This window comes from Cydia splendana, chromosome 20 (genome assembly GCF_910591565.1).
Source record: "Cydia splendana chromosome 20, ilCydSple1.2, whole genome shotgun sequence".
Taxonomy (NCBI): domain Eukaryota; kingdom Metazoa; phylum Arthropoda; class Insecta; order Lepidoptera; family Tortricidae; genus Cydia; species Cydia splendana.
Genome location: NC_085979.1, coordinates 5,205,969 through 5,231,759, shown reverse-complemented (window position 1 = coordinate 5,231,759; position 25,791 = coordinate 5,205,969). Strand labels below are relative to the sequence as shown.

Genomic DNA, 25,791 nt, shown 5'->3' with positions numbered 1-25,791 from the left:
ACGTCGAACGTGGTGCGCGGTAGGCCATCTGTTATTTTCTTCGTGAAACTTGACCAGCGTATTTAGAACTGTAGTTAATTATTGTTGTTTAGGATTTGAGGACCAAATTATGCTGGATTGTTAAAATGTGTTTTGAATAGATAGTACGGTACTTTGTTTACTTTTACCAACTTTTACTAAGAAATGTGTTCCGTGTAAAGAAAAAAATACATTTTACAATTAAGTGTGTAATAACACACAAAGATAAGGTAACGGCACCAATGTTGGACACTTTGGACTGGGTACCAGTGATGGACAAATTTTGACAGACACCAGTAATAAATAAAAATAATAAATAAATAATAATAATGAATACAAGTGCGAGTCGGACTCACCCACCGAGGGTTCCGTACTTTTTAGCATTTGTTGTTATAGCGGCAACAGAAATACATCACCTGTGAAAATTTCAACTGCCTAGCTAATATCTATCACGGTTCTTGAGTTACAGCCTGGTGACAGACAGACGAACGAACGGATGGACAGACGGACAGCGGAGTCTTAGTAATAGGGTCCCGGTTATAAGATGTTTATAATTATAATATATGGGTAACTACTTATTATTAAGTACTAATTAAATACCTCGTCGTCGTCGTCGTCGTCGTCGTCGTCGTCGTCGTCGTCGTCGTCGTCGTCGTTGTCGTCGTCATCGTCGTCGTCGTCGTCGTCGTCGTCGTCGTCGTCGTCGTCGTCTCCGTCGTCGTCGTCGTCGTCGTCGTCGTACGTCGATTCTTTCTACGGACGAAGTCGCGGGCTGACGCTTGTTTCAAAATCTTCTTCCTCGCGTTATCCCGGCATTTTGCCACGGCTCATGGGAGCCTGGGGTCCGCTTGACAAGACAATTAATCCCAAGAATTGACGTAGGCACTAGTTTTTACGAAAGCGACTGTCATCTGACCTTCCAACCCAGAGGGGAAACTAGGCCTTATTGGGATTAGTCCGATTTCCTCACGATGTTTTCCTTCACCGAAAAGCGACTGACTACTCATTGGTACGAGCCGGGGTTTGAACCCGCGACCTCCGGATTGCAAGTCGCACGCTCTTACCGCTAGACCACCAGCGCTTCGCTGACGCTTGTTTCAAAATAAACAAGGAAAAATATTCGACTGTTTTGTTTAAAGGAAGGACATGTTGCTGAACTGAAATGAACAAAGCAACTTTCTACGAATTAAAATTTAATTTAATAAGAAATTCATAAGGAAAAGAAATAGAATGACAATTGTTATTAGTAGGCTCAGATGAGTGTCATAACCTTAGAGCATTTAATAACCGGAGTCGCCATTAAGAGCTTACTTACCCCTTTGCCGAAAACCTTGCACAATTGTGCAAACATTTGTATGGACCGACGTGGCTATTTGTACGTTACGTACAAATCATGTAGAAATAGCAATACATTTGACGTCCCCTCCCCGCAAAAATCGGCAGACTGTTTTGAACAGAAAATGACAGCCATGGCGTCTCCAGTTACTAAATTCTCTAAGGTCATAACAAAGATACGGTGAAAAAAAAGTGCGGTTCAAATGATCTCACAGCTCACAATGTACACCTAAGTACCTACTTACATTCTAAATATTTATATGTTAGCTAAGCTAGGTCTTATCTCTGGGAAAAGGTTGAGCAAGCGTCTCCACTTGCGCGGCCTCGGGGCGAGGCAGCCGCTCGACCCGAGGCTGCCTCTAATGGATACGCAGCTTTTTATAGTTATTGATTTTGTTTAGTACTTAATATCTGGGAGACCGAGCTTTACTCGGAAAACATAATAAAAACTCAAAAATGCGCGTTTTCCCAGAGATAAGACCTAGCTAGATCGATTTGTCGCCCCCGAAAACCCCCATATAGCAAATTTCATCGAAATCGTTAGAGCCGTTTCCGAGATCCCCGAATGTATATTAATTAATAAGAATTGCTCGTTTAAAGGTATTAGATTTGTACAGTTACTGTAATACCTCTGTATATACCTATTAGGTATGTAAATAAAGTTGTCGAACGAGCGAGCGAAGCGAACGAAGTTCTTACATTCGACTTGGGACACGCGGCTGGCTAGGGGCACGTCCCGGCATTTCGATGTTTTTAAGCTGAACTATCAGAGGATAGTTTGATACTCAAGAACTTAAGTAAATTTGTTCTAATTTAAAATTTGGAATGGCTTCACAAATTTTTAATAAAATTCCGAATGAATTAAGAAATTTAGAGGATATGACAAGTTTTAAAAGTAAAGTATTTAAATATTTAGTTGACATACATATTATAGTGTAAGCGAATTTTTGTTAGTCTATAATTAATGGTAACTGTGCACAGCATGTAGTCACAGTCCATTAATGACAAAAAATTCACAGATTTCGTGCCTCACACGACTATCGAGCACATTGGAAATGAATCTACGGAATTCGAAAAAATATTGTCGCTGAGCGACGAGAAAGTCTGGATAAGGAAAAAGTTACAAAATAAAACTACAACGTTGAATGATAATTATTTTATTCTTAGATTAACACAAGTATCCTGGACATAACGCATGTGAACAAACAAATTGCAAAATTTCCACACGCGTATCGAAGTTTGAATAATTGTCGCCGTGGCGCATAAGTATAGGTACATATTTCATTTTTCGATTAATAAGCAGGATATATTAATGTTCAAAGTACAAGAAAATTATTACACGGCAAATCCGTAGTCAACTTGAGAAGTGGTAGCCACATCGCCGTTATCGTCACTCGAGTCTTGATCGGCAGCGGCCCATTTGCGGCAAGATATGAAATTTTCTTGACAGCAGTTTGACGCGACGAGAGATGTCCAAAACAGCGCGTGCCTATGTTGCACCAAACCTGAGTTCCGCTAGGTACAACCAGGGTTCAGCATCAGCTCTATCTTGGGTACTACTCTCCTAAGTGCTCATCAAGACGAGTCGGATGACCAAAACAGCGTGTGCCTATGTTGCAACAAACCTGAGTTCCTTTAGGTACAGCCAGGGTTCAGCAGCTCTATCTTGGGTACTACTCTCCTAAGTGCTCATCGAGACGAGTCCGATGATTTTTTTATTTTATTTATTTATGTTGTATTAAACCCGAGCTCCACTAGGTACTGCCAGGGTTCAGCATCAGCTATCTGCTAGCAGCCGCCAGCAACATGCAGAGGTGAGACCATTTCGTGGCACTTTTTCTTTTTTACGTTTCTCTGTATAAGTTTTTATTTTGGGTTTATGCTCACGAATAAAATTATTTCTATTTATATTTCTATCTCTACCTCTACCTACCTCTACCTCTACCTCCACCTCTATCTCTATCTCTATTTCTACCTCTATCTCTATTTCTATTTCCACCACCACAAGAATGCATAGATTATCGAATAGTGCGTTATCTACGCCCGTCTCAAACAGGATAGATAGAGTTAGACCAAGAAAAATCTGCAGCGATTTTGATAGCCCACGCAGTGCAAGTGTTATTCTGCCGTCATAATCCCGATAATTCACAACAAACACCGATAACAAACTCTGCGAAACATGAAGTCATAAATGTCATGTGAAAAATGTCGTTCTGACTTTTTGACTATTTTAAGGTTAGGCTACAGGGCAAACCCTTAACCCGATCGTCTTTGTTTTAGGCTCAAATTGTAGCTGACTAAAATCTAATGATCTAAAAATTTGTCAAATTTTTGATATCATTCTTCGTTTCCAAATTATCGAGCACCAAAATCAAAAATTCGGAAAAAATTGAATTTTATTTTTACTATTTCGACCATAACTTTTTTAGTTTTTGACTTTCTCGAATAATTATTTTTGCACTTTACAGCTCTCGTGATTATGCGTCTTTTGAGCCTATTTTTTAATATCATATCTTCACAACTTTCCGAGATATAAGGGGATCGCACTTTTTCGTGAAATCGGACCCTATACTGGAGCGAACGAAAAGACATTTCCAATGTCAAAATTGTACGCCTTACGGCACAACATAGTGATACAACAGTAATACTATAAGATCTGTACTTATGTACGATTCATAGTATTCATACCTGTGTTGGACAAGTAAACGATTTTGTATTTCTATTTGTATATCGAACACCGTACGCGATTTGTTGCAAGGCCTATGGCGAGCTCTACTGGGATTTGATTTGAATCTCCAGATTCGTAGGCAGAGTCATTACCACATAAAGGGGTTATTAGTGTTATTACATCTAGGTACAAAACTAAGCATTACCCATGATTCTAATTTGCATATGATTCATAGTTCGTGTGGTTAGATTGATTCGATTCGATCAATTAAAATGGACTAGTCATTTTACTTGTGGGAAATAGGATTTGAATGTCCGTTATTATTGGGATTATTCTCAACCTTAAACTGATTATTATCGTCCATTTACAGTGAGATCAGATGATGAGATGATCAGATCATGAAGAACTTGTTTATAATAGGTAGAGTTAGACCAAGAAAAGTCTGCAGCGATTTTGATAACCCACGCAGTGCAAATGTTATTTATACGTCAAAATTTGATAGAAGTTTGACGTTTAAACTAACACTTGCACTGCGTGGGCTATCAGAATCGCTGCAGACTTTTCTTGGTTTAACTCTACGCATCTTGGAACCTCTAGCCGCTGTGTCAACACTTGCAAAATGCAGTTTCGATTTTTCATAATTGCATTTGAATCAAATTAGAATGGAATAAACACGGAATGAATGAATTTTTTTATGATGGTGTCAATATAAATACACGTATTTTGGTGACAGTCATATGAGACCAACGTCATTAAATTCTTAAAAACGCCAAAAAGTAACGACGTCGTCGTCCCTATTGGATGATGCAGTTTTGATAACGTCTTATAAATCGATGAACACCGGTAGCATGCACAAAGAAGTGTCACGTTGTGGACAGATCTCCATGGTAACGTTACGTAATGTAATGGTAATGTTTTCTTATGACGTTATCACACAAAATTATCGTCCGTAAACCGACTTTACAGACAACCATATTTTTTTTATTTCCAACGACGTTACGATATATTGATAATATATGCAATTATTGAGGAATAATTGTTCATAACACGTTGGTGGCTATTGCTCGCCTCAACTTACCTTAATTATTATTTACATGCAAATTACTCGATTAAGTGTGAATTGAACCGAAAGCGAGGGGTCACTCTGTGAACGACTAAAAACAAGCGGTCAACGACATTTAAATATAAACAATGTTTCCGGTTCCGCTTAGTAGGTATCTGCTATTTATTTATACTATTTAAGGATGAGTCACGTTAGACCGGGCCGTGTCCGGGCCGGAGCTTCCGGGGCTTACTTTTCTATGACATGACTGGTGATCACGTGATGCTTTCCATAGAAAGCGATGCGCCGGAAGCTCCGGCACGGACACAGCCCGGTCTAACGTGAGTCATCCTTTAGGGCTTTAGGCTTATTATTTTTACGTCTTATGGCTTCTCTTCTTTCAATTTAAGAGCTGGGCTCTTGTCGGTGCAGCGTGATGAAGTTGTCTCCACCTTGGTCGGTCCAAAGCCAGCCATGGCTGCAGGCAAACTATTAAGTAAGTTATTAATTCTAGGAACGGATAGTTTGCCTGAAGTCACAGCTATGCTAGCAAATGTATCGGTATGATAAATGCAACGAAAATTAGCATAATAATCAAAATCATGTACCATGGTAGCATGGTAAGCAGCGTGTGCAGAAACATATCACTTTCTGCGCACTTTATAAAACAACAATGACCCTCTTTCAGAGAATGAAGGCGTGTCCAGACGGGGACAATTTTTCGCCCTCAATTAAAGGCCGTGCGGACGCAAACGCCAATTTGGCTCGCCGAATTCAACCGCCGGTTATGACCGATATTACCGATAAAATGGGATGCGGACGCAAGAACACCATTTTGTGTCCCTAGTATTCGCGTTTGGGGGCATTTGTTTAATTTAGAGCGCTCTAATATCACCATATTTTTTTAAATTGGTGATAGTGGCCAAATTGGCGTTTGCGTCTGCACCACCTGATTTGATCGGACAATTTATCCGATTGGCGAAAAATTGTTCTCGTCTGGACAGGCCTTGAGAAATGAAAGAATCATTGTTAATGTATTTTAGGCAATCCTGTAGGATTAACGTTAGGTATAATCATAGAGAATTTACAGCACAAACAACCCTTTCACTACCCCGCCATATCAATGTCACCCATCAAAAATAACAAAGCGCTCCTTTGCCCGTCTTGCCCGCCGGCAAGTGTCGGGGCAAGACTCTTGCCCGCGGCCGCTCTTTGACTTGCTAGTCTTGCTTTTACGTCAGATGTCGCCTTTGATATCGTTTTCGAGTGACGGGAACGTTTGTGTAATGAAGTGGAATTTTGAGGCAGAGTCCATCTAAGGTAACTTTTCACGTATTCATATTGTACCTATAGGGAATATTACGCGAAACTCTGCGTAGGTCGCCACTACCACTATCCGTCACAATCTGGGGGTCTACCGCATAACAAGAAAATCTAAATTTTGTTATCTAACCTCTCTATCACTCTTTCATATTCTATCTATAAAGAGGCAGATAACTATGTCGATTTTCGCGTTTCCCGGTAGGCCCTCGTTAACAAACCGCCTTGATGCATTAATGTCATATTTTATTGTCTGTGAAAACTTGTCAATAAACGGTTTAAGGCACAGTATGTGTAAGTTACTCTATGGTTTACTAGAGGTGCTAGTGCTGCACTCTGGCGGCAGAACATTGCAGTAATACTCTCTATTGTAAAAATATTACGAGCATCTGAAAACCATTTACCATTCAGGAATTATCGCGTTATCATATTTAATAATAAATATGTAGATATATTTTTTATGACTTCACGTTACGTTTATTTACGTTGCTCGATTCCTTGCTAATTTATTTTTAGGGTTCCGTACCCAAGGGATAAAAATCCTATTACTAAGACTCCGCTGTCCGTCTGTCCGTCTGTTTGTCACCAGGCTGTATCTCAAGAACCGTTATCACGCAGCTATCGCTAGGCAGTTGCAATTTTCACAGATGATGTACATATTTCTGTTGCCGCTATAACAACAAATACTAAAAAGTACGGAACCGTCGGTGGGCGAGTCCGACTCGCACTTGTCCGGTTTTTATATATATCGATATCAATGGGTATTGAACGCCTTTAAATGCTAAAATGCTGTCATACCTTTACAAAAATTAAATCTACCAATAACCAAATCAAATATTTAATAGATATATCAAATGAATGTGTTAAAATTCTAATTTGACTATATGTAGGTACATACTACATATGATACTATGAATGATCGCTTAATATAATCACTAGTGATTGCACTAGTGGTGCAGTACTGCACCTTATAAAACAAAGTCCCCCGCCGCGTCTGTCTGTTTGTGTGTATGTTTGTCGGCGATAAACTCAAAAACTATACTGAACTGATTTTCATGCGGTTTTCACCTATCAATAGTGATTCTTGAGGAAGGTTTAGGTGTATAATTTGTTAAGGTTTTGTGTACAGATGTAGTGCATAATTGTTTTCCTTCGTATTTTCTCGGAAACGTTCGTATTTGTCATGCTACTTCAGTCAACCTCAGTACTTTTTGTACCGAGACTGACTGAAATAGCAAGACACGTTCGTACGTTTCCGTGAAAATACGAAGGAAAATAATTATGCACGACATCTGTAACCCGTGCGAAGCCGCTAGTGTCCACTACACTAGCGTATCCAGATTAGTAAATTTTTCGCCAATCTGATTAAATTGTCCGATCGAATCAGGAGGTGCGGACGCAAAAATGCCAATTTTCGAACCTAATAATTATCTATGGAATGCTAGGATCTGTACGTGCGTTTGTTTATGGTTCTAAAATTCGTGATTAAATTGTGTACGCGTGGACGCTTGATTATATTAACGCCAATTATTTTCCTGATCAAATCGACCGATTTGATCAGGCCCGTCTGGATACCACTCAAAACGTATTGCATGACTGGTCGCATGACAAATCGGATGACAAGTCGGATGATTAAACTCGAGGGCTCTTCGCGAGTGTGGTGCAGACGTGTTGGTGGCCAGGCAGCGGAATTCCTAGGACATTTAGGTGACCTAAGTTGATACCTACATATTTTCACTTTTATTTGCCCTGGCTATTTTAACCTACCTGGGCAGGTTAAAATAGGCATCGTGAAAACGAGAGGAAATTCAATGAAATAAGTAGAAGATTAGAAATAAAACTAAGAACCCTAAATATCTAAAATTAAACAAGGAATATAAAAACTGAAAGAGGCCTCCCTGCGCTACTCCCGGCGCAAAGGTGCCCATCACACTCGCGCTGCGTTAAAAATGAAACTATACCACCACAAACTGGGAATCATTGTGGCAGTGGCAGGTCTCTATGTCTGTCTGAGTTACCGTGTATTTTCTAAACAATCTTTTTTCGTACATCTTTTTTATTTTATAAAATTTTCTATGTTAAATTAGTTTTCGTTCGAAAAAATTACTACTACTACAAACTCTACTTAAACTTCAAAATTAATGAACAAAAACGCAGTGAAGCACGGAACAAATAAAGCCTTAAGGAAGTAGGGAATGTCTTCTTCTTCTTGCTGCCCTTATCCCACGTTAAGTGGGGTCGGCACAACATGTTTTTCTCTTCCATTCTCCTCTGTCTTTCGTCACCGCAGCGCTCACTCCTTTCTTTCTCATATCCTCTTTCACACAATCCATCCATCGTTCTTTGGGTCTACCATCCGCTCTCCGTCCATCAACATTCATCACTAACATTATTTTGCCTATATAGTATTCATTCCTCCTCATTACATCCACCACCACGCTAACCTACTACTCCTCATCTTCTCCGTTACTGGTGCTACTTTCAAACTTCCCCTTATATACTCATTCTTAAGGAAGTAGGGAATGTATCACAAATTACAGTATCATTAGGTAGGTACTAGTCTGTGTGGAAAGAGGAGAGTCGTGGAATGTAAGGGACCCCCACATCCCACGACACTTCTCTTTCCGCACAGACTCGTCTACTTACTTACGTAGCGTAAATGTGTCCCATTGGTATGTTTCCAACAAAAACAAATATGAATCTGTCCTACTCCTACCATAATCCTATCGTGTGGTCATCTCCGATTTTAAATTAACCCGTCACGTGACGAGTGTCGACACACGACATGACGACACACGTCGACGTGACAACTGGACTTCAGTTTTAATTGGTCTGTTCGATAACTTCGTCAAGCGATTTCGGGATAAATGGATGTCATGCTTGAATGGCAGGCTGAGGGGCCTAGCGAACATCGTGGCAAAGTGATGGTGGAATTGAATTTTAAGTGGAGGTTAACGCATACCTAATTACACGTTTTAATTCAGAGCAAATGCTATGAAAATTCACTCGAAAATTAGACTGAGTACTTATATTTGCAAGTAACCACGTCAAATTAAGCTGAATATGGGCAATCAGCGGAAATAATTCGTGTATTTTTGAAAATATGTTCTAGTTATCCCACGTGGTGCCCAGATAAACACGCTAATAGTCTGTATCTTTAGGTATTTAAATAAAATTAAACAAACAATTTGTACATCTTCTGGTAGTTATAACATTTATTGGTAAACCGACCAATCACAAAACCGCCTGGATCGGTCACTGAACCTACATTATTTGATCATGTACTGTTTTCATCTACCCTCAACTGGCATAAGAAGCCATTTGAGGGTAGATTTTGTTTACTTTTATTTAAATACCTAAAGATACAGAGTATAAGTGTCCTTGAGGGTAGGAGGTGTGCTGAGGGTGTCTGTAGGGGGGGGAAGGGGGGCTTGAAGGTACGTACCTTTTTCATATTTATGCCCATATCTCGAACACTTGTACGAATAGCATTAAGTATATGTAATTACTTCGGGCAAAAGTTTAAGCATAAAATTTGCTACAAACTTAAACTTGGTTATGTTTATTTTTACTCTAATACGATCAATACTTTAGGAGCTACCTACAGGCTGTTAAAGTTAACAAAGAGATAAAAAAGACGATTTAAGAAATTTAAGAAGATTTAAGAAAAAAAAAGAAAGTTAATTCGTTATTATTCATCATAAATCAGATTTCTAGTTTAGAATAAGCTAGCTTAGCAACCTGCTGATGAACCATGTTCAATTTTGGAATCTTTCGCATGCTCGGGTATCAATATTAGCACGAGCGGTTAAACAACAACTTTGCCCCTTGTAAAACAAATAACTATTTTTTGTGACACACACTTTTATTACTGTACTCCTTATCACTCGCATGTCTATGGAGTAAGTACTTCTTGAGACCTTTATAATGAGCCTAAACTCGATGTCTTTGTGTGTTTCCATCGAGGAGTTCCTTTGTCTAATATAATTCCTACCGACTGCATCATCAGATCACCTCCATGTTAGCATATTATTGCATTGTACTCCAAATTTCCACACGTCATTGCAAAGTGCAAATTTAGCTTGGTACGTTAGTACGGATCTGATGGTCATTCTTGTCTACGTGACAGCGTGATAAAACGATATCCGTCACTTTCAATCGCGCTGTGTTAAAAAGTGACGGATATTTTATCACGTGGATAAAGCCATCCATTGATTGTATTACAAAATACACAAAAGAAAAGGCAAATAAAGATTTTGGAACATTCGTTTATTTCACATGTTAGGTGAACAGGTCAGAAATATAATAGGTACAATGGTACTAGATTCAGAGGCTAATTCGTACGTGCAGTTGACATTAAACCGATATTTGAATCATATCAGTTGTCATTCGCTCGCACTAATATGGGGCATTATCTATGAAAAGGGACCTTATTGTCGATGGCGCTTACGCCGCACAGCGTCGCGCGGCATTGTATTTATATCGGAGCATCGTTAATAATGGCGAAAGCGCCATCGACAATAAGGTCCCTTTTCATAGATAACGTCACATATATGTACACTCGGTATATTTAGGTATTTAAATAAAAGTAAACAAAATCTACCCTCAAATGGCTCGTTAAGCCAGTTGAGGGTAAATGAAAACATTACACGATCAAATAATGTAGGTTGAAGTCAGGTCGTTCAGTGACAGATCCAGGCGGTTTTGTATATGGTTGGTTAACCAATAAATGTTATAACTACCCGAAAATGTACAAATTATTTGTTAATTTTATTTGAATACCTAAAGATACAGACTTTGGGTACTGGACAAAAAGAACGCATGAATGAATGAATGAATGAAATGAATGAATTAATGAAAATGAATGGAGCGTAATGAATGAGTAAATTAATGAATGAATGGAGCGAAATGAACGACCGAATGACAGCTAACTGATATGATTCTTATATTATTCAAATATCGGTTTGATTCAGGACATTCAGGTGCACGTTCGAATTGGCCTATTAATTAGATCTACTTTTAGGCCCACACTTATGCTGTCTGCATTACATAACATAACGACGGAATATATATGTATAGATCAATATATATTATATATGTGACGTTCCATGCCTAAAGGGTTCTTATGCATATGGAGAATAACAAAAACCCTTTAGGCATGGAACGCCACATATATTGACTTTGGTTAAGAAACAAGTGTAGGCCTACAAGTAGTTAATGATAAACTGGTTATTCCCATTTGTTCTACAGGAACACTCACATTCTGTTCCATTACTTATGTAAAGTTCCATATAACAAATGGAAATCACCGTTTAAAGCATTCACTGAAAACAGGCTTGCCATTTCATGGAATATAAGAATACTTTGTTCTATGGCGAATGGAATAGAATAAATAAGGTTGATGGAACACATTAGTGGCCCTAGCCAAGAGTCAATTTTATGAAATACGCCAGTCGAAACTTAAATATTAGGTATACGAAAATCACGTGATTTTTCTTTCGCATCTGTCATTCCCGTAGTTTTTTTTGTTTTCGTTTGTCATCTTGGCTACGGCCCCCTGAGAACACAAATTCCATTTTCTTCCATCATTTCTTCAATTGCTTCATATTCTGTAGAAATTGTGGAACAGAGTCAAAACGACAGTAACAAGCCAATTTGTGAATTGCTTTAAAGTTCAAATTCTTTAATCATTACATTTATTAAATTCGAATTTTTACATCCATCCTTAACTATACATTAATATTAATATTGCACATATTTTAAGGAATCATTCACTTATCAATAGTCCAGTCAACAAGGTATGGAAACAGACAAAAATCTGCCGTTTAATTTTTTTAGGTAGCAAGTTAGTTTTGTCTCAATATTTATTAAGTAACTTTAAAGTTCTGTACATAAACGATCGCGATATTATGACATTCATTAATTATTTAACACTATTTCAATATTTTAAAGTGAGTGTGTACCTATAATGACATTATAGTGAGATTTAGTGCAGGAATATCGACTTAAACTATTACATTATGTAGTGATATGTACAACGGTAACAAAAACATACATTATGGCACTCAACTGAATTAAAATTAATTATATTTAATCACAATTAACATTCTTTGGTTAAAAATATAAAATAAATATTATTTTTAATTATTAGCAAATAAATTCATACAAAACAACTCAACAACAAAAAAATAACTTAATATCGGTACTTACTTACCTAATTCAAGTTCAATTTTCACATAAAAAAAAACTTAATGTAGGTAAATTAAAATAAGCTTTAGAAAAAATAACAGTAATTATATCTTAACCCGTATTTACAAATAGGTACATAAGAGATAGATATGTGTATAAACAGCCAAGAGCATTGAAGTTACAACATTCTTATGTACTTTAAACTATTTCAATTATAATATATTCTGACATTATTGACTCGAAAAAGATTCAATTAAAACACAGAATTTGTATTTTTACAAAATTTGCTAGGTACTTAAGGTTCGTAACGTGTCATGAAAAATCATCATTGGAAAAACACTGCCCTAACTATAGTCCGAAAAAAAATTGTAGAAAATTATTGAGGGCGCCACTTCCTACGTAACTGTAACATTTTTGACGTAAAATGCTTAAACATGGCAACAATTTACTATGGAATTTTTTTAGTCCCATTTTATCTAATTTCTACAATTTCATGTCGCACTATACCGTAGGAATAATACGATAAAGTGTCATTCTATGGAATTTGCTAACTATGTAAACAAAAGTCACTAGTAAATTCATCATTCTTTGAATTTCAATATGGCGGTTTGTTTACATAGTTAGCAAGTTCCATAGAATGACACTTTACATCAACAAATCATGACCAGCGTCGATCAATGAAATCTCTTGTTAAAATAGAACTGTAAAAACCTACATTTTTCCTTCAATCAGTAAAAGATTGATTAACTCAAGAACCGTATACTTCAATTTACCTCCTAACCTTTCTCGGCATTTTGACCTCCTTATTAGGGCGTCATTTCTTCCCAATGCCTGATATAATGCCCTGTGCAGTAGACAGAGTTGCAAGCGCAATCCTATCGTTACTTGTGGAAGATAGGCTCCTATCCTGATTCGTATGCAGTCGGTCGGCAGAGTTAAGGGTAGTTAGGGATAGTCGGTTATCCGGGGTTGGGGCCCGTGTGGGCTTGGGCAGGCTGGGCAGAGTGGGCAAGGTGGGTAGAGTGGGCATGTTGGGGAGAGTGGGCTGCGTGGCTGGTGGTGAGGTGCGGAGTGCGGTGGGCTTTTGATCCCGGCCGGCGCAGACCTGGAAAGAATCATTTTCCTTTATTCATGACATCTTAAAGATCAAAAGTTTTGTTTTGAGCCTAGTCTAATAAAAGTAATAAAACATGGTCTTCTCTTCCCAGAGTGACACAAGCCTACGTCACAATAACATTGCCACTTTATATAGCGCTATTGCATATTATTATATAGCGCTGTCGCATGATGACGTAGGCTTGTGTCAGTCACGTGGTCGGAAGAGAGTACCAGGCTGAGTATATTATTATACCAAGGTTTTGAGTTTTGATGAGTTGAGACATCAAAACTAAAGTATTACCTATTGATTAGAAAAGAATTACCGCACTCCTTAAAAGATTAAATAAAATAACACAAGATTATCAACAACTGCAAAAGAAATACAAAGAACTAGAAAGCATAAAATTATCATGGCGTTACACACAAAGATCATTGTATAAACTTGAACAAAAAGTCGACACAATTTCAAAACTGATTACTAAAAATAGCAATTGTACCATAGAATCTGCTGACATTACTCAGAGACCAGCACAACAAGATTCTAAAAGAAACAGCGTTCAAACGTCAGAGGAAACATCCCAAAATCATCAAACTCTTAATAAGAATAACTATCTAAAGGCTAAACCAAGATTGCTAATCTTGTCAGACTTCCATGGAACAGAACTATCATATACTTTATCTAAAATTCGGAAAAAAGATTACGACATATATACAGATGTAGTTTACTTTGGAACAACGGATAGGATTCTTCAGAATCTCCATGAAAAGACCAAGGATTTTACAAAAAATGACTGTGTAGTGATATTGTGTGGCGGCAGTGATTTTGGAATTAGTAGTACTGATAGGGTTGTACAACAATTGGATGATGCGGTTAAATCATTGTCTTACTGTCATGTCATCTTATGTACAATACCTAATAGTGTTAATTGTAACGCAGTTAGTTTTAATAATTATGTAACCAAATTAAATTTAAGACTGACAACATTAGTAGATAAATATCAATATTTGCATGTTAAAAGTATAGATGAAAAACTCCTGGACATAGACATAGACTGACGGATACAAATTAAATATGAGAGAGAAATACAAAATAGCAATAGCTTTAAATGATGCATTAAAACTTATAAATGAAAAACATTATAATAGTCTTAATTTTTTATGAGTACGTCGCTTCCAGTTAACTCGACAAAACACTCCGTAATGCATTTAAACATTAATCGCCTTAGAAACAAGCTACTGAGTCTAGAAGCGTTTATAGAATATGACCTCATAGCTAAACCTACCATTATTGCTATTACAGAGACATGGTTGGAACCAGACGAATATAAATCGATATGTCTTCCAGGTTATCAGGTAGCAACTGAAACGAGTCGCATTCTCACGCGAGGTGGAGGGACACTCATATTTGTCAGAGAAAACCTTCGAAATAAATTCAAAGTAATGGATATGTCTAAATTTAACTTGGAAAAAACATGTGAAATTTGTGGAATCACCATAAGCCTTAATGATGATACTTACCATATCTTTGTTGTATATCGTTGCCCACAAGGTAATCCGATCTCATTCATAGAAAGGTTGGAAAATTTCTTGCGTAATTTTAATAAACACAACATCATAATATGCGGTGATTTCAATATTAATTTGTCTAACGACAAATCACTGGTACCTAAGAAACTCATACAAACATTCCTAGAGCATAATTTGAAATTGACAATCACTGAACCAACTAGAACTACACAAAAGTCGGCTACATTAATAGACAACATATTTACAGATTGTACAGAGACTGAATCTGTAGTCTTACCCTGCTCGTTTTCGGATCACGATGCTCAGGTAATTTTTATAAAACAACATAATGCTAACCAAAACGGTCCACGAAAAATAGTGATGAAACGGCATTATACTAAAGCGTCTAATGTTAAATTTCAACAGGATTTAAAAGATATAGAGTGGTATGATATTTTCCAATCACTAAATTGCAAGCAACAATTAGACAAATTCTATGACATTATTTATGTTTTCATTGATAAGCACTACCCCTTAAAGAAAACATATGTTATACAACAGCCCAAAAAATGGTTAACAAAGGGCATTAAAAGGAGCAGTAGGAATAAACGTCAGTTGCATTTAAAACTAAAAAGAAACACTCATGATGAAAATCTAAGATCACATTTTAATTTATATCGATCTATATTTAAAAATACGCTTACTACGGCTAAGAGACTACATATTAAAAATTGTATTAAAAAAGCTAAAAATAAATCAAAAACGACTTGGCAAATTATTAAAACAAACACCGGCAAATCTAAATTAACAACTAATGATAAATGGGTGCTAAAAAAAGACAACATAACATTGCAAGACCCTACGACGGTGTGTAACACTTTTAATGATTTCTTTGTAAACGTGGGCTGTAATTCAAAACATGGATCTAGCAACACAATGAAATTCAAAGAATTTCTCTTTAAAAAACACTTATGTAATTGTAAATCTATGTTTCTGCGTCCAATAGATGAGATAGAAATAATTAGAACTGTAAAGGGTTTCAAGAATAGTAACTCATGTGGCCCGGACAATTTAAGTACTGCCCTACTAAAAAATAATATAGAAGTTCTTTGTATTCCACTCTGCCACATATTCAATGAACATGTTAAAGAAGGTATCTTTCCCACTGCCCTTAAAGTCGCCCGTGTAGTACCAATACATAAGAAAGGTTGTAAATCTGATGTAAATAACTATCGGCCCATATCGTTATTATCTATAATTGCGAAGATATTTGAAAAATGTCTGGCAGAACGACTCGTTAAACACCTTAATGATTGTAATTTCTTGTCTATACATCAACATGGGTTCTGTAAAAATAAGAATACAATATCAGCTATGGTGGGTTTAGTTACAGAGGTAATTGACAACCTCAATCAAGGTGATAAATGTGCAGGCATATTCTGTGATCTGAGTAAAGCCTTTGATTGTGTAGATCACAGAATATTAATTAGTAAACTAGATTACTATGGAGTTCGTGGTTCTGTACTAGATTTGTTTACATCTTATCTTAGCAGTCGTACTCAGTATGTCGAAATTAAAAATGTCAACGAATCTGGAAGCGAAGTACTCAATAAATCAGAACATAGATTGTTAAAGTGCGGCGTCCCTCAAGGCTCAGTACTTGGGCCGCTGCTGTTTATTATTTTCATTAACGACTTGCCGGACTGTCTGCCTTGCGGGACCCCGTATCTGTATGCAGACGACACTAGTATCATTATAAAAGGCAATACCTTTGATGAACTGGGCCAAAAAGCTAAGCTATGTTGGGATAGTATAGATAATTGGTTTAAGGCTAATGGCTTGCAATTAAACTTGAACAAAAGTAATTACATCACTTTCAGACGAGCAGTACATACGCCTGATTATTCCATTGATCTGCCGATTACCAAATCTGATAGTGTACGATTCCTTGGAATTGAATTAGATCCCTTTTTAAGATGGCATCACCATATAGAGATTTTGCGTAAAAAACTTGCAAGTGCATGCTTTTCATTAAAATCCCTGTCAAAACTTACCGATTTAGAAGCGTTGAAATCAGTATATCACGCCTACTTTGAAAGCATAGTTAGATACGGCATATAAGTTTGGGGAAATAGCACACAAATAAATGAAATTTTATTACTACAGAAAAAAAGTTTAAGACTCATTGTTGGTTACTTTCCAGAAACGCATAGAGACCTTTTTGTCGAGTATAAAATCCTCACAGTAATAGCCCTGTACATATATCACATTTGTATTTATGTGTATAAAAATATTGACTCATTTAAACTCACATGCCAAGGAATGAATTACCCACTAAGGCGCAGAATGCAACTAGCACTACCGCCGTCAAATTATACACATTTTAAAAATAGTATTTGTCGAGTATCATTAAACATTTTTAACGAACTAGATGACGACATAAAGACAGCTGAAAATGTACAACTATTTAGTAAAAAACTTAAAAACTATCTTATGTGTAGGCCCTTTTACAGCCTGAACGAATATTATACTCGATTTTTTGACTAAATTATTTTACTCAATTTTAATTAATTTCATATTTTGACATATTTTAAATCCTTCTTTTTGACACTATTATTGTATGAAATTCTGGACCAAATTATAACTATTTTGACATCTCTCTTTATTTATACAACTAATTTAAGCAATCGAATTTATGTGTTAACTGTTGGTAATGTATTATTTCTTGATCTCTTTTTGTCTGTTTTTGTTACTGTTTTTTTTTATGTTTTTATGTGATATTTTATTATTGTATTTGCATGGCTTTTGTCTATATTAGCAAATAAAGAGACTGGACTGAATACTGAATACTGATTGTAGAAGAGATATCAAGTCTAAGAAAAAAATCGTGTATTCATTTTGATAGCTGCTGACTTCACATTTCTTCTATAATCTCACATCCCTTTGAAAGAAAGTCGTGGTTTTGTACCATATTATCTACAAATGAGTTTCTTGGCATGTACCTAAGTACCTACGAAAATCAATAGTCATTAGTTTAGCCAGGCGTGGCTCACTCCGCGATTTCGTCGCTTTGCAACAGATACCTACAAGTACATCCGTCCCACACCAATTTTGGTGGCTAGCCATAAGCGCTGTCGCCACCTAGCGGTCATATCTGTCCTAATCGTAACAGACGCGTTTTGTTAGAGAGTGAATCTTCTGTACCTAGTACTATTATTCTGTGGTTTAGCATGCTAAAAGCGGACATCGTACTCCTTACAAAAACTAAGCATATTAGCCTTAGTGGCGAGGGCGAGAGTAAAGCGCTTGCGTCGAGCGTTTAAAGGATTTCAGCATTGTAGCTGATGGTCACTCACGCACGATCGCTCACGAATTTAGCACACATTTGTAGGAATTTGGACTATTACCTGATGATGGCTCTCCCAGTCCTTATGCTGGCAGAAGGCGCCGCAGTACCGCGCTGAGTTGCACCCTGAGCAGGTCTCCTGCGCTTTGCGACCGCAGTTCCAGCAGCACTGGAACAAATTAAAAGATATCTCAAAAAATCTTTTTAATTTAAGATTAGTAGTTAAGTCTGTAAAAATGTATGTTTTTTTATGAAATAAACAGATTTTTTTTTATATATTTAGGTATATTTCACTGACGACAGGTCTGGCCTAGTGGGTAGTGAACTTGCCTGTGCAGCCGATGGTTCGAATCCCGGTAAGGGAATTTATTTGTGTGATGATCACACATATTTGTTCCTGAGTCATGGGTGTTACCTATGTATATAAGTATGTATTTATCTATATAAGTATGAATATCGTCGCCTAGCACCCATAATACAAGCTGACTGGTGACTGCCAGGCGGGCCTACCACAAAAGTGGTATTAAAAAAACCGGACAATTGCGAGTCAGACTCGCCCACCGAGGAGGGTTTTAGTATTTGTTGTTATAGCGGCAACAGAAATACATCATCTGTGAAAATTTCAACTGCCTAGCTATCACGGTTCATGAGTTACAGCCTGGTGACAGACGGACGGACAGCGGAGTCTTAGTAATAGGGTCCCGTTTTATCCTTTGGGTACGGAACCCTAAAAACGAACTTCAATTGCGTGGATTCATATCAGGGGCGTTTTGACATATTTTCGTCGAAATGTCTTTACCGCGCGTTACAGGTGCTTGGCTATGGCTACTGTACTAAATCGAAAACACATCGCCAATAAGGTTTCTTATAGTAGTTTATGTGACTGCTACATAATGAAAGGCATTAAAACACGAGTGTGGGTTTAAGAAACGAACGTTAGTGAGTTTCTTAATAGGATCACACGAGTGTTTTAATGCCTAATTATGTACAGTTACATACACTACTTTATCTAAACACATACTTAAAACTAACTAAAAGATAAACTGTACGTCAAATGGCGGTGAATGAAAACTTTTTTCACGCATGTCACACTTCCGTAGTTTTTTTAAATTCCTAGACAAAAGAATGAAGTACCTATTCTCATGTCACTCGAGAACAAATATCGTGCGGTTTATATTTAAAAATCATACTAAATTGACGCTTCGTATCGATAACTGTTTTAATATCTATGGATACTAGAATAGACACCTACTTGAGTTTTGACTGCTGTTCCAAATTTAAACTCATAACCTACAAAAATCTATAACGTTATGTACATTAAAGTACAAATTTTCCTACTACCACAGATAAGAAAGTTCTCATAGTAAAATTGGTTGTAATAAAGCTTGTCATTTCCTACTGTTTCTGAACGCATTATAGAGCACTAATGACATGTGTGTAGATAAAGAAATTTGTGAGACAAAAACGCTCAGATATTGACTCGAGCACATAGACAAAGTCCTCACAACAAACCAACAAACAAATCAAGTAATAAAAACATATCCATTAGCCCATTTTTAGGGTTCCGTACCCAAAGGGTAAAAACGGGACCTTACTACTAAGACTCCGCTGTCCGTCCGTCCGTCCGTCCGTCCGTCCGTCCGTCTGTCACCAGGCTGTATCTCATGAACCGTGATAGCTAGGCAGTTGAAATTTTCACAGATGATGTATTTCTGTTTATAACAACAAATACTAAAAAGTACGGAACCCTCGGTGGGCGACTCCGACTCGCACTTGTCCGGTTTTCCATACTGTGAATTGGTCTGAACTGAGGTTATGGAGCTGGCGGAGATCAAAATAGTGTTCGCTGCTGCTTTATCGTAAAATCTCTGATACGATCTAAACCTATTTAGAGCCGACACTAGCGTCTCCCGAGCGTCGGCGCCTAGTCAATTCTTTGGCTGCTGCTCGACGCAACGTTGGCGCAACTGCGCAGCGACGCCATTTTTAGGGTTCCGTACCCAAAGGGTAAAACGGGACCCTATTACTAAGACTTCGCTGTCCGTCCGTCCGTCCGTCCGTCCGTCTGTCACCAGGCTGTATCTCACGAACCGTGATAGCTAGACAGTTGAAATTTTCACAGATGATGTATTTTCTATAGCGCTGACTTGATGCGGACGCTTAAAAGAGCATACTTGTTGAACGAACAAATTAATTAATTTTCTCCTTGCTGCTTGCCTGCTTGCTTAATCACTTTACCCACTGAATCTCAGTATGCAAGCCAACAACGGTCCGCAACGTTAAATGAGAAACTACCGTCTAATTGAAGTTTATTCTTTGTTGTAGTTTCCCTCTTTTATTGTATTACTGTATTTTGTAATCTGTGTTGAAGTGCGTGTTGTCGCTCGTTAGTTTTAGTTTTAGTTTTAGTTTAGGTGTAGATTAGTTTTAAGTCAGGTACCCACTGAAAATCAGCGTCATGGCTTGCCGTGGCATTATGCTGAGTGGGGATCCTGTTTAGCATCTTAATAGTTTGTGTAATTTGTGTGTTATACCAAGATGTTAAATAAATGTATTTCTTCTTCTTCTTCTTCTTCTAAAAGACGGTAGTGTGGGGTGCACAACGGGAACTTACGTTCTGCTGGGGCGGGCTGGGCGCAGGCGCGGGGCTGCGGCGCTCCTTGCGCTCATTCGCCACCAGCTCCAGAGCGCGCGCCTCGGCCGCTCCCACTGCTCTTTGGAGCTCCACCAACGCTTGCCGCTTCACCTGACAACACAATCATTTAATAATTATAATATATTCTGTTAAAATAATAGCCGCGACACGACATGTAGGTACTCTGTATTTCGCTAAGATCCCCACGTCACAGGCTGAGCCTAGTGTGGGGATCACTGTACTGCCTCTCTTATAATATTAATCTCTGAAATAAATATATTTTGAATTTGGAATTTACAGTACATCACCATCAGGTGCTCCATTACGACAGCCTGTGCTATAATAAGCACATTACGTAACTACGTAGAAATATTGAAAGGCTATATTTACTGTAAAATGCACACACACGTACACACACGTACACACGTATACACGTGCGCCACTCGTTGCGAATTTCCTATTTTTCGCACTTGTATTGTAAATAAATATTAATATACGCATTTATAAAAGAGGTCCCATACTAAGCGTCTCCCGAGCGTCAGCGTGTAGTCAACTCTATGGCTGTTGGTCGACGCCATTTCCATAGCGTTGACTAGACGCCGACGCTCAAAAGACGCTAGTGTGGGGTGTCCCTAAGAATGTGGGGCGGCCTTAACACTGATACGGGTCCGCACGTCGCTCCAGTTGGACTGCGACTTATCTTACCGAACGGTTTCTCTTACCCCGAGAAAAATAAAGTAGGTTTCCCTTCCTTCTTGCTTAGTTCTCCTCAGTGCTGAGGGTATGTTTCCGGATTGCAGATTTCCAGCCTATCCGATCCCTTGCGACTTCTAAGGCATCATGGACCTTCATGGATAGCGATTTTCTAACCTGGTCGGACCATCGCGTTGGACTGCGGCTCATTCTCTTTCCGTCCACCGAACCTGTGACCATTAGCTTTTCCAGGTTGTCTCCAGTCTATGTGTCCGAAGAACTCAAGTACTCTCCGGAGACATGTGGTTGAGAGCCTGGTGGTTACTCTGAGCTCCTTGAGTGTAGATGCGTTGGTCCGGTGTTCGGTCCAAGATATGCCTAGTATTTTCCGCCAGCACCACATTTCAAAGGCATCAATGCGCTTCCTATCAGCCGATTTAATTGCCAAGGTCTCAGAGGCATACAGAAAAATGGAGAATACGAGCGTGCGCACTACCTGCAACTTGTTTCCCTTACCCCACCTGTATGTTGACCTTACCCAAGTGACGGAAAAAGGAATGATGGTGGACTAAAAATTTGATGGGAAGACGAAGGCTGGAGCCTTGTGGAGAAGACAGGCTCTGGACAGAAATGCGTGGAGGAATATGTGAACTTAGACTTCGTTCTTCTGTCTGTCGACTGCTTGCTTAGTACTGTTAGCGCCATTTGCACCATCCCAGTGTCTTATTGTACTGGAAACCATGGTAACTCCAGGTTTAACCGGTTAACCCCGGGGTTAGTGGGGCGCTAAAGTAGGTATTACACCGCTTACTTGGTTCACAGCATCCTCTGCCCGCCGCCGTACCTCGGCTACCCATTCCTCTGTCTGTCTGACGGCTTGTGCCATGATCTCGCTGGCCGCTCGTTTGATATCATTGCTTTCTGTGGTTTTATAGCTATAGCTCACAGAGCCACTAGTTTTAACCACGCTGGAGCCTAGTACTGTTAGCGCCATTTGCACCATCCCAGTGTCTTATTGTACTGGAAACCATGGTAACTCCAGGTTTAACCGGTTAACCCAGGGTTAGTGGGGCGCTAAATGAGGTATTACACCGCTTACTTGGTTCACAGCATCCTCTGCCCGCCGCCGTACCTCGGCTACCCGTTCTTCTGTCTGTCTGACTGCTTGTGCCATGATCTCGCTGGCCGCTCGTTTGATATCATTGCTTTCTGTGGTTTTATAGCTATAGCTCACAGAGCCACTAGTTTTAACCACGCTGGAGCCTAGTACTGTTAGCGCCATTTGCACCATCCCAGTGTCTTATTGTACTGGAAACCATGGTAACTCCAGGTTTAACCGGTTAACCTAGGGTTAGTGGGGCGCTAAATGAGGTATTACACCGCTTACTTGGTTCACAGCATCCTCTGCCCGCCGCCGTACCTCGGCTACCCGTTCTTCTGTCTGTCTGACTGCTTGTGCCATGATCTCGCTGGCCGCCCGTTTGATATCATTGCTTTCTGTGGGCTCCACTCCTGAAATAGAAAAATAACTGTTAGAGTAGTACAACAATAGTCAAAAAAAATCTTAAAGTCGGCAATGTGTGTGTGACATCCCTGTCATTATTTTAGCAAAGCACATGTGACACACCTGTCACTTTGCCGCCCTAGGCCCCAGGCCCTGTAGCCGCCCCTTTCTCAGCACGCATCATATTGACTACATTTTGAGTTATTTCTTGTTATCATCAGCGAATTTTTGTTACAACTTGCCGCCCTAGGCCCGGGCCTACGGGGCCTGAGGGCAAATCCGCCACTCCACCTGTCATTCTTATGGCCGGCAATGCGCTTGTGACAGTTGTGACAACCCCTCATTCTTAAAGTCGGCAACGCACAGGGGACACCCCTGTCATTCTTAAGGTAAGCAACGCATATGTGACACCCCTGGTAAAGATCTCAACGCGCTTATTTGTCCATTGTAGGCGCAAATATTCGATCTCTCATATAGTATTTACTTTCCACATAGCCTAGGTACGGTGACAGCTGGCATCTCAAGATAAATTTGCCTTTTAGATTATAAAATTGTTTGGAGATGGCAGCTGTCACCGAACCCATCCTATGTGATACATATTATAGTACTTATAAGTCTGAAATGGGGTTGGCAACTGTCAAAGGTTTGCCTAGATGGCGCCATCATAGCTTGCCCCTTTTTCTATGAGATTTGGCTTAAAGAGCTGGCATCCAGGGTATTAAAAAAACAAAAATTTGACACAATTCTAGGGATTGACGGGGCAAGCTATGATGGCGCCATCTGCTAAAAACTTCCACCGGCCAACCCCATTCGCATCCCTTTGCTGATGTATGGCAAGCGCCCGCTTCGTCTTGTATGTATGTATGTATGTATGTATGTATAATACAATGTATAAACTCTTTACATTACAAAACACAAAACAAATATGGCGTCTTCGCGACCATACTAAGTATGCATCAGTTGAGCTTCGTGATGATGTTCTTACTTCTTGCTCCGGTGTGAGAGCGGGACGCCAAACACGTATATACTGTCTCGCTCACACTCACATATAGTACATACCTCTCTGCTGCAGTATAGCCAGAGCTCGCTTCGTCTTCTCGACCATGCTGAGTATGCAGTTGAGCATAGTGTTGATGTTCTTCCACTCGTCGTCCGACTTGAGCAGCGAAGGGTTAAGTCGCTCCGGGAACGACGCGTTCATTGAGGACACGTCGCGGACGCTGATGCCGCCTGTCGACATCACAGGGTTACAATTTTATAATAGGGTATTTTAAGTACAGTATAATACCCTATTTCATAGTTCGGGATCCGGAGGTCACGGGTTTGAACTCCGGCTCGTACCAATGAGTTTTCTGAACTTATGTACGAAATATCATTTGATATTAAAATTTTACCAGTTGGTTTTCGGTGAAGGAAAATATCGTGAAGAAACCGGACTAATCCCAATAAGGCCTAGTTTCCTGGGTTGGAAGATCAGATGGCAGTCGCTTTTGTAAAAACTACCCTGTCAAGCGGACCCCAGGCTCCCATGAGCTGTGGCAGGGACTCCCTCTGGTCGCATAACAACTTTTGTCATATTTTTAATTGTCATAACACTTTATGCATAAAATTGTAAGTCATAAAAATCTTTAGTCAGAATTATTCCTGAGCATAACTGGGGTTTTGTCATAAATGAGTTGTCATATTTTTTATAGTCATTAATTTAATTCGCATAAAATTTTAAGTCCAGTGCTTGCAATCCATAATTATTTTTCGTTCGAAGTATTGCAGTGCATAGTATTAATATAGACATAAAAAATTAAGTCATATATTTAGTGGTCATAATATGTTTTTTTCATAAATGTTAGAAAGCATGAATAATAAATATATATGGCTGTGAGCAACCTATGAAGCAAATATTACTTTAGTCATAATCATAACCACACAAAAACCATATAAAAGAGGAGATCGAAGAAGAGGAGCCCCCTCTAGTAGGACCGTTTCTCCTGAAACGGTTTTATAAAAGAAACTAATCAGTAATCATAGTAGGTAGGTTAGGTTCGTTAGGTTTCTTTAGATGCCCGAAGGGCAAACTACGCAGAAATAGGAGCCCCGCGGGAAAGGGGGCCCCGTCGAATTATGTGTTTGGACCAAGAAGTTGTCGAGAGGCTAAAATTAGTTTCTTAAATTATTTATGTAAACCATTATGGTTGAAAATTATTATGCTACAAAAAGTTATACGTAAAACATTATAAATATCGATAAATATGCTTTTAGCTGGTATGACATTTGATTCATTATAATCAAAACCTATATGCACAAAAAATATATGACAACTGCTGAGTATGTCATCAAATATTATGACTAAAAATGTATGACACAATATAATATGACTTTTCATTTGTATGCGCAATGATGATTATGACACAAGTTGTTATGCGCATCAAAGATATGACTT

The 25,791-nt window shown here is 38.7% G+C and overlaps 1 protein-coding gene across 1 annotated transcript in view; it reads right to left on the bottom strand.

The window, feature by feature from the left end:
- Positions 1 to 12,931: 12,931 nt before the first annotated feature.
- The window catches only part of LOC134800623 (protein CBFA2T3), a 126,728-nt gene continuing 113,868 nt past the window's right edge, over positions 12,932 to 25,791 (bottom strand). Inside the window, exons 9-13 of the mRNA XM_063773108.1 lie at positions 24,414 to 24,584; positions 23,238 to 23,362; positions 21,137 to 21,268; positions 18,584 to 18,691; positions 12,932 to 13,677 (exon numbers count right to left, since the gene is read on the bottom strand). Of these exons, the coding sequence (XP_063629178.1) occupies positions 13,387 to 13,677; positions 18,584 to 18,691; positions 21,137 to 21,268; positions 23,238 to 23,362; positions 24,414 to 24,584 (827 nt within the window). The 3' untranslated portion in view covers positions 12,932 to 13,386. The remainder of the gene's footprint in view (positions 13,678 to 18,583; positions 18,692 to 21,136; positions 21,269 to 23,237; positions 23,363 to 24,413; positions 24,585 to 25,791) is intronic.